Genomic DNA, 12939 nt, shown 5'->3' on the forward strand with positions numbered 1-12939 from the left:
AAGAGCTACAAGGACTGCCTAAAGAAATCTCTTGGTGCCTGCCACATTGACCACCGCCAGTGGGCTGATCTTGCCTCAAACCGTGCATCTTGGCGCCTCAGAGTTCGGCGGGCAGCAACCTCCTTTGAAGAAGACCGCAGAGACCACCTCACTGACAAAAGACAAAGGAGGAAAAACCCAACACCCAACCCCAACCCACCAATTTTCCCTTGCAACAGTTGTAACCGTGTCTGCCTGTCCCGCATTGGACTTGTCAGCCACAAACGAGCCTGCAGCTGACGTGGACATTTACCCCTCCATAAATCTTCGTCCGCGAAGCCAAGCCAAAGAGAAACTTGCACTCTCAATTTCTGAGAGTTGCCAATAGAATTGAATATGTTGTTGATGTCAGCCATTGTATATTGTGCCAACTTCCAAATGGCAGTTCTGAACAGGAGCACCAGCCATTTGTTTTGAGATGTATTATGGTGTTTAATTTGGTTCTATCGCCTCCCTGCCATGTACATTTGGTACCCTACTAACCTATTTATCAATGTGAACAGGTAAGAAGGAACATGAAAATCCTCCTCCTCCGACATCCCTATTTTACAAGAAAATTTATAGGATTTACAGGAGATTCACTGTGGGTGTAGTGTGAGCTACATGGGGCAGGGCAGTTAGTGTAGCGGTTAACATCACACTATTACAGCGCCAGCAACTCTGGTTCAAATCCAGCACTGTCTATAAGTTCTCCCCATGACAGAGTAAGTTTCTTCCAGGTACTCTGGTTTTCCTCCAACCATTCAAAACATACAGGGGTTGTAGGGTAATTGGCACGGGCTCCAAGGCTGGAAGGACCTGTTACCATGCTGTATGTCTAAATTTAATTTAAATTTTAAAAGATTGTTATCATTGTCCCCAGGCCTATTATTTATGGTGCAACATAGAAAGTAATTTAGAAATTAATCCATTGGTGTACAGTGGGTGTTTGCTGACTGTTATCTAACAACACTATTTAACAGAATTACTTGTCCATCTGTCGATCTGGGCAAGATGCTGCCTTGTAAATCAAGGGATCACTCAGAGATAGTCATTGGTGATAGGTTTACCTGAAAATATTACAAAAATGCAGAATGCATTGGTCTTCCAATTTCTGTCGGATTGACAAACAAACCCAATGATATTATGTAGTTTATCAATCTACAGGTTGAAGAGCTGCAGACATGTTATTTACCGGTGCCACCGTGATTCATGGTGAAGATCTACAGTAGTGTTACCAGTGCCACTCTGATTCACGGTGAAGAGCTGCAGACATGTTATTTACCGGTGCCACTGTGTGTCATGTTGCTTTTTTGCCCTGGGGTGGAAACCTGCTGAGGAATAAGTTCTTCTTCCTTTTTATCAAACGACATCTCCAAACAATCTGGAGCAAGGCCCAAGTCAAAGGTGAGAGTAATCTTAGACTGTTTCTCAATAAGATGTGAATCATCATGTACAATGGATAAAGTTCATTTAATTTGGAGTACTGGAACTGCTGCATTTTGCAGAGCTGTATGAAATTTCACAGGATTTTTATATGAAACTCTTGTTTGAAATGATCCAATAATCGTGCCAGTTCTTACTGAGAATGGATCCTGAGAGTCTGAGTATAGAAAGTAGCAGTTGGTATTTGTTGCTTCTTCAGAAATGTAAACAATTAGTTTACATCAGATATCTAGATAAATGTAGTAAAAAAAAGTCACAAGACATTTCATAGTTAGTGTTAAACAAGTAGTGTTCTAGGAAATCAAAAAGGTCAAAGGTTAAGTTCATCATCACACCTTGAAGTAGCAAAGATTGAGATCATTTTATGAGCAGACCAGGAGACATTTCATGCATAGTATGTACAAGTATGTACAAAACAGCAGAGCTACATTTATGTTGGAGCAAAGACAACATAATTTTAATATTTAGGATTCATTCAGGAGTCTGTAAACAGTGGGGAAGACACTGTCTTTGAATCTGGTGGTGAGTGATCAAAGAGGATTGCAGATGTTTCTTTAAAAGAGGAGAAAGAATTAGAACCAGAGATACTTAGATGGTTGCTTGGTTATTTTCATGGCATCAGCCCTTTCTGACTCATTAATAGGTTCATCGTACCTGGTGTGCATTTACGACATAAATAAACTTAAGATATTCCAGTTCAGAATGCAAAGTTATTCAGAAATTATTTATATTCTCCCCCTCCCCCCACTTAACAAAAGAAATAGCGAATTTAAGGGAAGTTTTATGTGCATAACCAGTGGGCAGAATTACCTTTGTATTTATAGGATGTCTACTTAAAGAAGAAGGCTAGACATGTTAAGGAAAGGATCCTGAAGCTACCCCAGTCCCAGTTGGAAGTCAAGATAACCCAAAGACAAATAGCATGCTTCTTTAACACCTTCCACCTTACGGTACAGTTGGCTGTACATCCATTACTGCCATTCCGATGCAAAGAGGTTCGGAGCCCATATCTTCATCAAATACACCTTGTTGTCCTAGGTCCTCATTACTGGCACTGAATTTCCAATAGCAGCTGGTGATGTCGGAGGAGGAGGATTTTCATGTTCCTTCTTACCTGTACACATTGATAAATAGGTTAGTAGGGTACCAAATGTACATGGCAGGGTGAGGATAGAACCAAATTGAACATCATAATATGCCTCAAAGCAAATGGCTGGTGCTCCTGTTCAGAACTGCCATTTGGAAGTTGGCACAATATACAATCTTCATGTACCAATGGCTGACATCAAGACCATATTCAATTCTATTGGCAACTCGTAGAAATTGAGACTGCATGATTCTGCAATTTGATTGTCCATATTTTGGAAGGAGGAGATATCCTAGTAGTCAAGCTGCAGCAAGCAGACTATGCTCATGGTAATGTGCTCGGAGAGGGGCAAAGCTCCAAGCTTATTGTTGATTTGCATGCTGAAGCAGAGATGACTCCTCCGGATCTACAAGTCAAATGTCTTCTATTAATTTGACCCTGCTGTAAAACAACATCCCCCACAAGGCTCACAGTGACACCAGAAATTGTGGACCAATTTTCACATCATGGAAGCACAGTCATTGATGTACCAGCAGAGCCTTAATTGATTGAGGTAAAGGGTGTCTGAAGATGGACTTCAAATTCCTGGGTGTCAGCATCTCTGAAGATCTGCCCTGAGGCCTCCATGTTGGTGCAATTATGAAGACTCACCAGTGTCTATACTTTGTGAGGAATTTGAGGAAATTTGGTATGTCACCAAAAACTCTTGCAAATTTCGATGGGTGTACCACGGAGAGCATTCTGACCAGTTGCATTAATATCTGATATGGAGGTGCCAATACTACAGAGTTGTGAACTCATCTTGGGGAGCAGTCCAATGAGGACATCTACAAGAGGCGGTGTCTTAACAAACCAGCCTCTATCCTCAAGGACCCCCACCAACCAGGCCAGGCCCTCTTCACTCTGCTACCATTGGGAAAAAGGTATGAGTGCCTGTAGATAAACATTCAACGGCACAAAAGCAACGTCTCCCTCTTGGCCATGAACCACAATCACTACCTCATTCTCTCTTCCTTTTACACTAATTTATTTATTTTAAAAAAGGTAATTTATAGCAATATTTGCACCTGAAATGCTGCCGCAAAACAACAAATTTCGTGACGTTCATGACATTACATTTTGATTCTGACTTTGTTGCCTAAGATGGCTATGAAGCCCAAGTCAGTGGATATATTTAATATGTAGGTTGATAGATTCATGATTAGTAAGGGTATCAAAGGTTAGGGGGAAAGGCAGGAGAATGGTTGAGAGGAAATAAACATCATCCATGATTTAAATGGCAGAGCAGACACGATGGGCCAAGTTGCCTAATTCTATTCATACATCTTATGGTCTCACTCCTAGCACAAAATTCATGATCTACTGAGCAACACTGACTACCTACAGCAGGCACTTCAAGGGCCCCAAAACCCAGGAGCAATAGATATTCACCAAGACAAATGGTTACTTAAACAAAAGTTGCTTTTAATTATCTTTAACCATGAAAACAGAATCACACTTTAACTTATCACTATTAATTTAACTAACCTAACTTAACCTCCTAATTCTAAGCGCACGTATATGTAAGGTGTAAGTAAGTTCAGAAAGGTTCTTTGATTCACAGTCCAATCTCACTTTTCATTCCTCCAGGTTTGCTGGTTGCAAGCAATTCTTATACTGTGCTCAGAATTTAACATTTATGAAGGTGCTTGAAAGGTAAATGGTTACCGCTTAGGAAAGTTCTTGTCGGTTTTCAGAGAAAAAAATTGTTGTTCCTGGACACAAACTGATCCCTTTTAATCAGTGTCTTACCGAAGAAACTTTCCCCATCAGGGTTCTCCAGATGATAACCTCTTTCTTTCAGGTCACCACAGAGTTCCTTTTTGTTTCACTTATTTCAAGTGAAACATTAGGCAGCCAGTCCCCTCCTCTTGCATGAACCACAAGGGCTTTGACCAAACACTCACAACCAGTCTTCCAAATGGGGTTTTCCACAAGCTTTCCAGCTTGTCCTGTTCCAGTCCCAACTACTGCTGCTGCTGACTGTAACACTGTAAAACTGATCTCTCTTTCTCTCTCTCTCTCTCTCTCAGAGAAAAAGCTGTTCAACTCTCTCTGCTTGCAAAAACCACATGACCCTCTTAGAACAGCAAGCTGCACTCCTAGACAGCCTGTGGCTCCGAACTACTCCTCGGATCTGTTGCTTTTCAAAGCAGCAATCCATTCGTGAAGTCTTTGGGCACTCCCCAAAGCTTTTGCAAAGGCCCCTAGGAGCCTCCCTGTCCAGCTTGAGCAGAGCTCCAATATTCTAAATGAAGTGTTTGTATGTGACCTACGCTAAAAAAAAACCTGCCCCAATTTAACTCCCAAAAACCTATCAAATTCATTGACTAGATGGTGTTCTATCCTGGATCAACATCACCTGTGTTAAGATGCTAATGGCACTAATTCGGCTTCATTGGACAGGCCAAATTCTTTGCGTGTCTTTGATTGGTCTTCAGCTGCAGACATTCCATTTCATGCTTTGCCATTGTAAGATTCCTACAGGGGTGAGGCAAGGGTTCAAGAATATACTCAAAAGTCCCTTTGTGGGGAAAAAAAAGCAACATTTCTACACATATCTGGCCAATGACCACCAAAAGTGGAGAAGGAACATGGAATCTTATGAAGAAACTCAATTTGTGCATTGGGGTACAGAGAAGCTCTGCACAAATTGCAAAAGGAGAGCATGGCCCACAGGTCACCCACCTTTGCCTGCCTTGACTGGTGCTACCTGTCCAACTGTAGAAGTCTTCGGTTTCCATGTTGGCCTCAGGAGTTAGCTCAAAACTGGGAAGAAGTTATCATTGGTTCCAAGGAACTGTCTGAGAGAAGAGTAAATCCCATATAACCCAGGAGGAGGAGGGTCCATTTCCTTGTAGAAAGGATGTTAATGAAACGTAGGGCTCATAAGAACATTAGAAATAGGAGCAGGAAAAGCCCATCCGGCTCGTCAAGCCTGCTCCGCTATTCAATGATATTATGGCTGATCTGATGATAAGATCATCTCCAACTACCTGCCTTTTCCCTATCCAACATGAAGACTATTAGAAAGATTTACCCCTTGTGAGGGGCTCAATTTTGCAGTCCAAGCTGCTTCCTGTCACTTTAAACTGCTCAATAAAAGTTTTCATTTTCAGACTAAAAATATCCTGCAAACCAATATCTGGATCCTTTATATGTGCCTTGTTCTTATTGTTATGGATTGGGTTAATAAAATTATGATTAAAAATATCTTAAAAAGGTATAGAGTATGGGATTTAGTTTAGGTACACTTCATTCACAGACATTAACATTTCACAAAAGCCATCTCATTTAAAATGCAAGAGCTATGCCAAAAGTGGAGCCTACAAGTCTACAGTGACTTTGCAGTGACAATGGAAGAGCATTTGTGACAGTTTTACAAGGAGATGTTAATGGGTCACCACCTTTACACAGGGGCTAGGCTGAAGAATTGAAAATCTTGTGCTATTAAAACTGGTGCCAGAAGTTTAAGTTGCTGGTTGAAGGTTGCTATTCTAAGAGGGCTCATGTGGTTTTCCAAACAGAGAGAAGGAAAAAAACATGACGGTTTGGAGAGAGAGAGAGAGAGAGGGAGAGACAGACAGACAGCAGGAATTGGTGTTGAAGGCTACAAGCTTTTCACTCCTGCTATAAGGCCCCATTTGAAGACGGGTTTTGAGTTCTGAGTTCAGCCTATTCTCAACCCTTGTAGTCAATTACAAGAAGGAGTGGCTGGTTAATGTGTTTCTCCTGAAATAGTGGAAAAAGAAGAACACTCTGTGGTAACCTGGAAACGTAGCATTCTGGAAAACCCAAGAGGGGGCAAGTTTCTTCGGCATGACACTGAAGTGGCTGATTGTGTGTGTGTGTGTGTGTGTGTATGTGTGTGTGTGTGTGTGTGTGTGTGTGTGTGTGTGTGTGTGTGTGTGTGTGTGTCCAACGAACAATGAATATTTCTCTCTGAAACCAACAAAGACCTTCCTTTGTGGTAACAATTTAAGTTAAAGCACCAGAGCCTGGTGAAGATCATAAATGTTACATTCTGTGCACAGTATGACAATTGACTGATCCCAGTGAACTTGGAGAAGTAAATAATGATTGATTGGACAGTGAAATAAAAACTTTCCTGAATACATACACATTACATACATGTGTGCTTAGAATTAGAAGGGAGCTAAATTATATTGAGTTAAGTTAATAGTAGTAAGTTAAGATCTTATGTTTCAAGAAAATTAAAGACATTTTTGTTTAAGTAACCATTTCTTGGTTAATTTCTGTTACTGCTGGTTTTTTGAGTCCTTTGGGCTCATAACAATATGCTCATATATAAGAGAATTCCTAACTTTGTGTCTTGTTCACTGAAGTATGCATGGAAAATCTATCAATTACCCAACAGAGATTAATATTCCTTTATAGCAGTTAATGCAGATTAAAATGGTTCAATTGTATTTACAGATTAAGTGAACAACAGAAATTAAATGTACCTGTAATTAAATTATAACTGTACAAAATTGACTTGTTACAGAAATGGTATTCTTTAAAGCCTTATAAATAGCAGAAACTTTAGCCCCAAGATGACAGACTTGGTAAACCAACAAATTGAGTTCTTGTATATGAACAATGTGGTATGCTTTTCATCTGTGGTGCATTTACTTGCGTTGGGCTGAACTTGACATCCAGATTACTACTCCTGACAAATTGAAGCAGTCCTGAACTAGATCATTTCAGAATGCAAACTCTTTGCCCTACTTTCATATGTTCACTTGAATGACAAGGCGTGGTATTTTTATGGCATAGGAGGCAGTCTCTCGACCCATCACGTCCGATGAACCATCCGTCCAGTCCCATTTCCCCTGCGCCTTGTCAACGTTGACTATCCAGAGTACAGCCCTTGGTATCTGGCACCTATGGGGATTGATAGGTGATGGATAAATTATTTTCCAATTACTTGAGATTGCGTGTTGCGTGATTGGCAAACTAACAGCAAGGAGTGGCAATTTTAAACTTACGTAGTTTTTAACCTATTTTTTTTGTGCTCTACTTGAATCATGGATAACAGAGGTTTTACTCTAGTGCTTTCCATGACTGAATTTCTTCAGCCCTTTGTGTGTTACTCCAGTTTTACAGTATCTGCAGTCTTCTTGTTCACACTGTCCTCTTTTTAAAAACCCACATTAACATGGGCTCTGTTTTCACAAAGCTGACAGGTGGCAATATCCAGATCATACCCATGCTCTGTGCTTTTTAATTTAGAAAAAAACTTTTGCTCACATCCACCATCAGGATCAGGGTATTTTTTTCAATTTTCTCTGGTGGGGGTGCGAAAGCATTCTGTGATCCAAGATCACTGTACACGTATGGTTCTGATGAAAGGTCATCGACCTGAAACATTAACCCTTTTTCTCTCTTTGCGGAATTCAGCCTGTCCTCCTAAATCGCCCCAGCATTTACTTGCATTTAGTTTGGATTTTGAATTTTTGCTCTTCAAAATAAACGTGACTTATTTTTCTCGCTTCCTTAGTGACAATTAATGATCCATCCATCATTATTTCCACAAACAAAGGAAGTAATTTTTCCCTCTTAATCAAACTGTATAATGTTTTTAAAAAATCATATTTTTCTTTTATTTAATGGCATTCATTAGAAGTAAAGTATTTGAATCCCGGCATCATTCTGATGAAACAAAGCTGTTGGCTGTCACTGTTTTGATGTTGTCTAACCAATGTCTAATAAGCACGTTGCGAAGATTCATTATTCATTTTTGACTGCTTAGTCTCTGGCACGTTTTCCCAAATCCAAAACTTCATTCATTTTTTAACATAACTGGATTCTCAATTTTGGGGAATTGTATGTAACTTTGTTGCTAACTAAACGTGAATATCGATCCTTGAGCATAATTCCCCATTTTGCTTCATAACTTGTGTAGCCCAGAGAAACAAAGGAAACTTTAGATAATTATTTCGATGTGGTGGCTAGGTCCATTTGATTCAATCCGCTTTTGCACATTGATCACATACTGCACGTTCAGCTGTTTGAGCAGAGCATTGCTCTCCATCGTCATCTGAGGTAAGGATGCATACGAGGCAGGCCATAAGAATATAAGAAATAGGAGCAGGAGTTGGCCATCCAGCTCATCGAGCCTGCTCCGCCATTCAATAAGATCATAGCTGATCTGATGATAGGCTCATCTCCACCTACCTGGCATTTCCCCATATTCCATAATTCCCCTACTCTAAAAATCTATCCAACTTTGACTTAAATATATTTACTGAGGTCACCTCCAGTGCTTCAATGGGCAGTATATTCCATAGATTCATCACCCTCTGGGAAAAGAAATTCCTTCTCATCTCCATCCTAAATCTACTACACTGAATCCCCTATTTATAGTCTCCCCCACCAGTGGAAAAATCTTATCTACCTCTATCTTATCTATGCATTTCATAATTGATATGTTTCTGTAAATTCCAGCAAGTACAGTCCCAGACAACTCAATCTCTCTTCATAGACACTAACCTCCTCAGCTCTGGAATCAATCTAATGAACCTCCTCTGCTCCTCCAAAGCCAGTGCATCCTTCTTTGAATAAAGAGACCAGAATTACACGCAGTACTCCAAATATAGCCTCACCAGTACCTTGTACAGCTTTTGGTTCTTGATCTTCCAAAATATTCCATATGGGATTTAAACTTGACGTGGGGAGGGTGGGCTTAAGGAGATGTTTTAAGAAGAACTGCCTTAAATTTAACTGGGTCAGGCTGTGTGAGTATGATAGGGTGAAGATTATTCCATGCTTTAATTGTGCGGGGGAAGAATGAATTGCTGTACACATCTGTCTTGGAAGATGACACTACAAATTGGGTTGTATGCCCTCCTCTACTCATAGCAGGCTTGAGTTCGGGGTAGAGTTTAGCATTTTGTAAAAACAGGTCAGGTGGTGTGCCTCACATCCATCTTGGAGGGAGCTCCACTTTAATGAATCCAAAAGCTTTATAATACTCACTTCTCTTCCATATGTATGTGTGACAAATCGGGTTGCCTGTCTCTGGACTCGTTCAATGCTAGTAGGGTTTTTATTTGTGTATGGGTCCCATGCAGCTACTGAATATTCCAAATGTGGTCTGATGAGGGTAAGGTAGTTGAACAGAAGTTGAACAGTTGCAGCCCCTCCCTGCTCCTAAATTCAGTCCCTTTAGCAATGAAGGCCAACACTCCATTTGCCTTCTTGATACCTGCTGCACCTGCAAACCAACCTTTTGTGATTCATGCACAAGCACTCCCCAGTCCTTCTGCATGGCAGCATGCTGCAATCACTTAACATTTAAAGAATAATCCAATCTTCTATTTTGTACCAACATTGTACCCCATCTGCCAAACCCTTACCCATTCAATTAACCTATCTATACCTCTCTGCAAACTCTCCATATCCTCTGCTCAATTTGCTTTTCCACTCAATTTAGTGTCATCAGCAAGCTTTGATGCCCTGCACTCTGTCCTCTCTTCTAGTTCATTAGTGTATATTACGAACAGTTGCTGGCGTAGCACCAACCCTTGCAGTGCACTGCTCACCATTATCTGTCAACCAAAAAACACCCCTGTATCCCAACCCTCTGCTTTCTATTGGTTAACCAATCCTCTATCCATGCTAATACATCACCCCTATCTTCTTATCTCCTTATCTCCTTATCTTCTGTATGTCTTTAATGCAACAACTTATCGAACCATGCTAATATGCAGCAAGATGGACCGATATGTACCTGTAAAATTTACACCATTCAATGACAGACAATAGCTATCTTTAAACAAGATGAGTGCAACTATCTTACTTTGATACTCAACATTACTGTTAACAAATCTCTATCCACCAACAATCCTGGAAGGTCATTAAGACCCCAACAATTAACTAGACCAACCACCTCAATATTGTGGTTAAAAGAACCAATCATTGACAAGCTATCTTTCAACAATTCATTCATCTCTTGACTTTCTAGACCCTTTCTGCCACCCTGAGCCCTGGTGCACCTCAGGGCTGTGAGCTCAGCCTGCTCCAGTTCACGCTATTGACCCACGACTGCATGGCCAGATCCAGCTTCAACAGTGTCATCAAGTTGGTAGATGACACAATAGTCGTCGGCCTCATCAGGCAGCAACAATGAGTCGCTCTACAGAGAAGAGGTGGAGAATCTTGTGATACAGTGCAAGAGTAGCAACCTGCATCTCAACGTGGACAAGATGGAAGGAGATAATCGAGGACTTCAGGAGGACTTGGAATGATCGTCCTCCACTACAGCTCTGTAATAGAGAAAGTTAAGAGCACCAAGTTCCTTGGATTTCACTTAATGTAAGCTATTGTGGACACTCAACATCCCCTCACTTGTCAGGAAGGAGCAACAGCGACTGCACTTTTTAAGAAGACTGAAAACGGGAAAGATACAGGCCACCATTATGTCAACCTTCTACAGGAACTCTATTGAGAGCATCCTGGCCGGCTGCATCAAAGTGTGGTATGGTTGCTGCAGAGAAATGGATCAGAGTTCAATCCACTGAACCATGAGAGTGGCAGAGAGGATTACTGGACATGATCTACTAGGGTCGTTGTCTGAAGCAGGCGTGCAAGATCATTGAGGACCCCTTGCACCCTGCACATAGTATCTTTCAGCTACTCCCATCTGGGAAGAGATATAAGAATATCAGAGCCTGCACCACCAGGCTGAGGAACAGCTTCTTCCCACGGGCAGTGAGAATGTTGAACCACCAAAGGAACGGCTCACACTCACCCTTCGAGACTCTCATATTCATGAAACAATATTGATTAATTTGTATGTATGAATACTTGTCCAGCGTATGTATTGTTTGTCTTTCTCTGGGTGTGTGTCTGTGCGTTTTGCACTGAGAACTGGAGAACACTGTTTTGTCGGGTTCCACTTGTACAATCAGATGACAATAAACTTGACTTTACCTACAAAGCACATCAAGAATGAAAGTTGCTTTTGCTTGGACGAATTCTTCTCTGTAAACACTCAGGAAATTCAACATATCTAGAAGATTAGTTGATAGAGATATGGGTATATGTGTTTGCATATTTTTACACTGAGCACCAAAGAACACTGTTTCATCCAGTTGTACTTTATAGTTGTATGATAATCATGAACCAACTATATCCTAGCCACTGCCTTTCCATTTTTAGCTCAATGTGACTATTATGCAGCCACTAAAAAAGGCTTCTGCAGCAGAACCTCAAATGCATGATCTCCACATAGAAGGATAAGGGAAGAGGGAAGCAGATAAATGTGAACAACTGTCACTGCCAGGTTGACTTGGAAAAACATTGGGTTGTTTGTTCATTGTGACAGGATCAGAATCCTGGAACTCGCTATCTAACAACATTGTGAGCATATCTTCACTACCTACAGCACAGCAGTTCACGAATACTTCTTACTCCCATCTTCCAGAACCAAATTTGCCAAAGGCAATAAATGCTGGGGTTTTTTCCATTGATCAACGTTCACATCCACTACAAGACCAACAAAATCATGTCTACTTTGTCCCCAAAACATGGAGCATTCAGCAAACCTTATCTGAAACCAGTTTCTAAAAATATTTTGAAAATCCTGAATTGCTTAAAGGAGATACATTTTTTTGTTACTATTCAATCCGATTACTTAAGATGAGTGAAGCTTTAATGTCAAAAACTCTAAAAAGTAAATTGCCACTGAGTACTTCATGAAAAACCAGATTTTAGTAACGAATAGAGAATGTGAAGTTATTCGTGTATTTCAACTGGATATGATAATAATGCCTCGGGTCACTGACTATTAAAGATACAAAATACGGATCCTGACTTGCTGCCAAAAATTCCAGAACTTAAAGCAGAAAGTCACTGTTGCAAAGCATTCCTTGTACTGAAATTACTTTAAAACCCCATTTCTATTAACGGGCAGATTGCAGCAGTGTCAGTTTTTGATTAATCGTCAAGCTGTGTCTTTAAATTCCTCGCATATAAGACTATTTTAGCGGCATATTTTGTTTTTTGCCCACAGGCTCCTTGGAAGCCTTAGATTTATTTTCAGCTAATTCAAGAGTCAAATACAGTAAAACCCCTGGAATCCGGCACCTATGGGGATTGGTAGATGCTGGATAAGTGAATTTGCTGATTGCTTGAGATTGGGTGTTGCATGACTGTCGAATTAACTGCTAGGAGGGGACACCAATTTCAAACTCATTATTTTTTCCTATTTATTTTCCCCAATTTCTATGCCAGTTGCTTGAATTCTGGATAATGGGGATTTTATTGTAGACACACTATGGAATTTAGAAAAAAGAATCAACTGTTGAAATTGATCAGCAGATCAGGCAGCACCTGTGGAGGGA

The 12939-nt window shown here is 40.6% G+C and overlaps 1 protein-coding gene across 19 annotated transcripts in view; it reads left to right on the forward strand.

The window, feature by feature from the left end:
- Nucleotides 1–12939, forward strand: part of LOC138758568 (cAMP-dependent protein kinase catalytic subunit alpha-like) — a 361343-nt gene that overhangs the window by 178586 nt on the left and 169818 nt on the right. For 3 of the 19 annotated variants that reach the window (XM_069927674.1, XM_069927673.1, XM_069927681.1), the window contains exon 2: nucleotides 1186–1425. The exons of 15 other annotated variants lie outside the window; for them this stretch is intronic. In XM_069927674.1, coding sequence (XP_069783775.1) covers nucleotides 1293–1425 — 133 coding nt within the window. In that variant the 5' untranslated portion in view covers nucleotides 1186–1292. Of the gene's footprint in view, nucleotides 1–1170; nucleotides 1426–12939 lie in introns of all 19 variants that reach the window. One more of the 19 variants, XM_069927675.1, reaches the window with a different exon arrangement.

The sequence above is a fragment of the Narcine bancroftii genome, chromosome 3, assembly GCF_036971445.1.
Source record: "Narcine bancroftii isolate sNarBan1 chromosome 3, sNarBan1.hap1, whole genome shotgun sequence".
NCBI lineage: Eukaryota > Metazoa > Chordata > Chondrichthyes > Torpediniformes > Narcinidae > Narcine > Narcine bancroftii.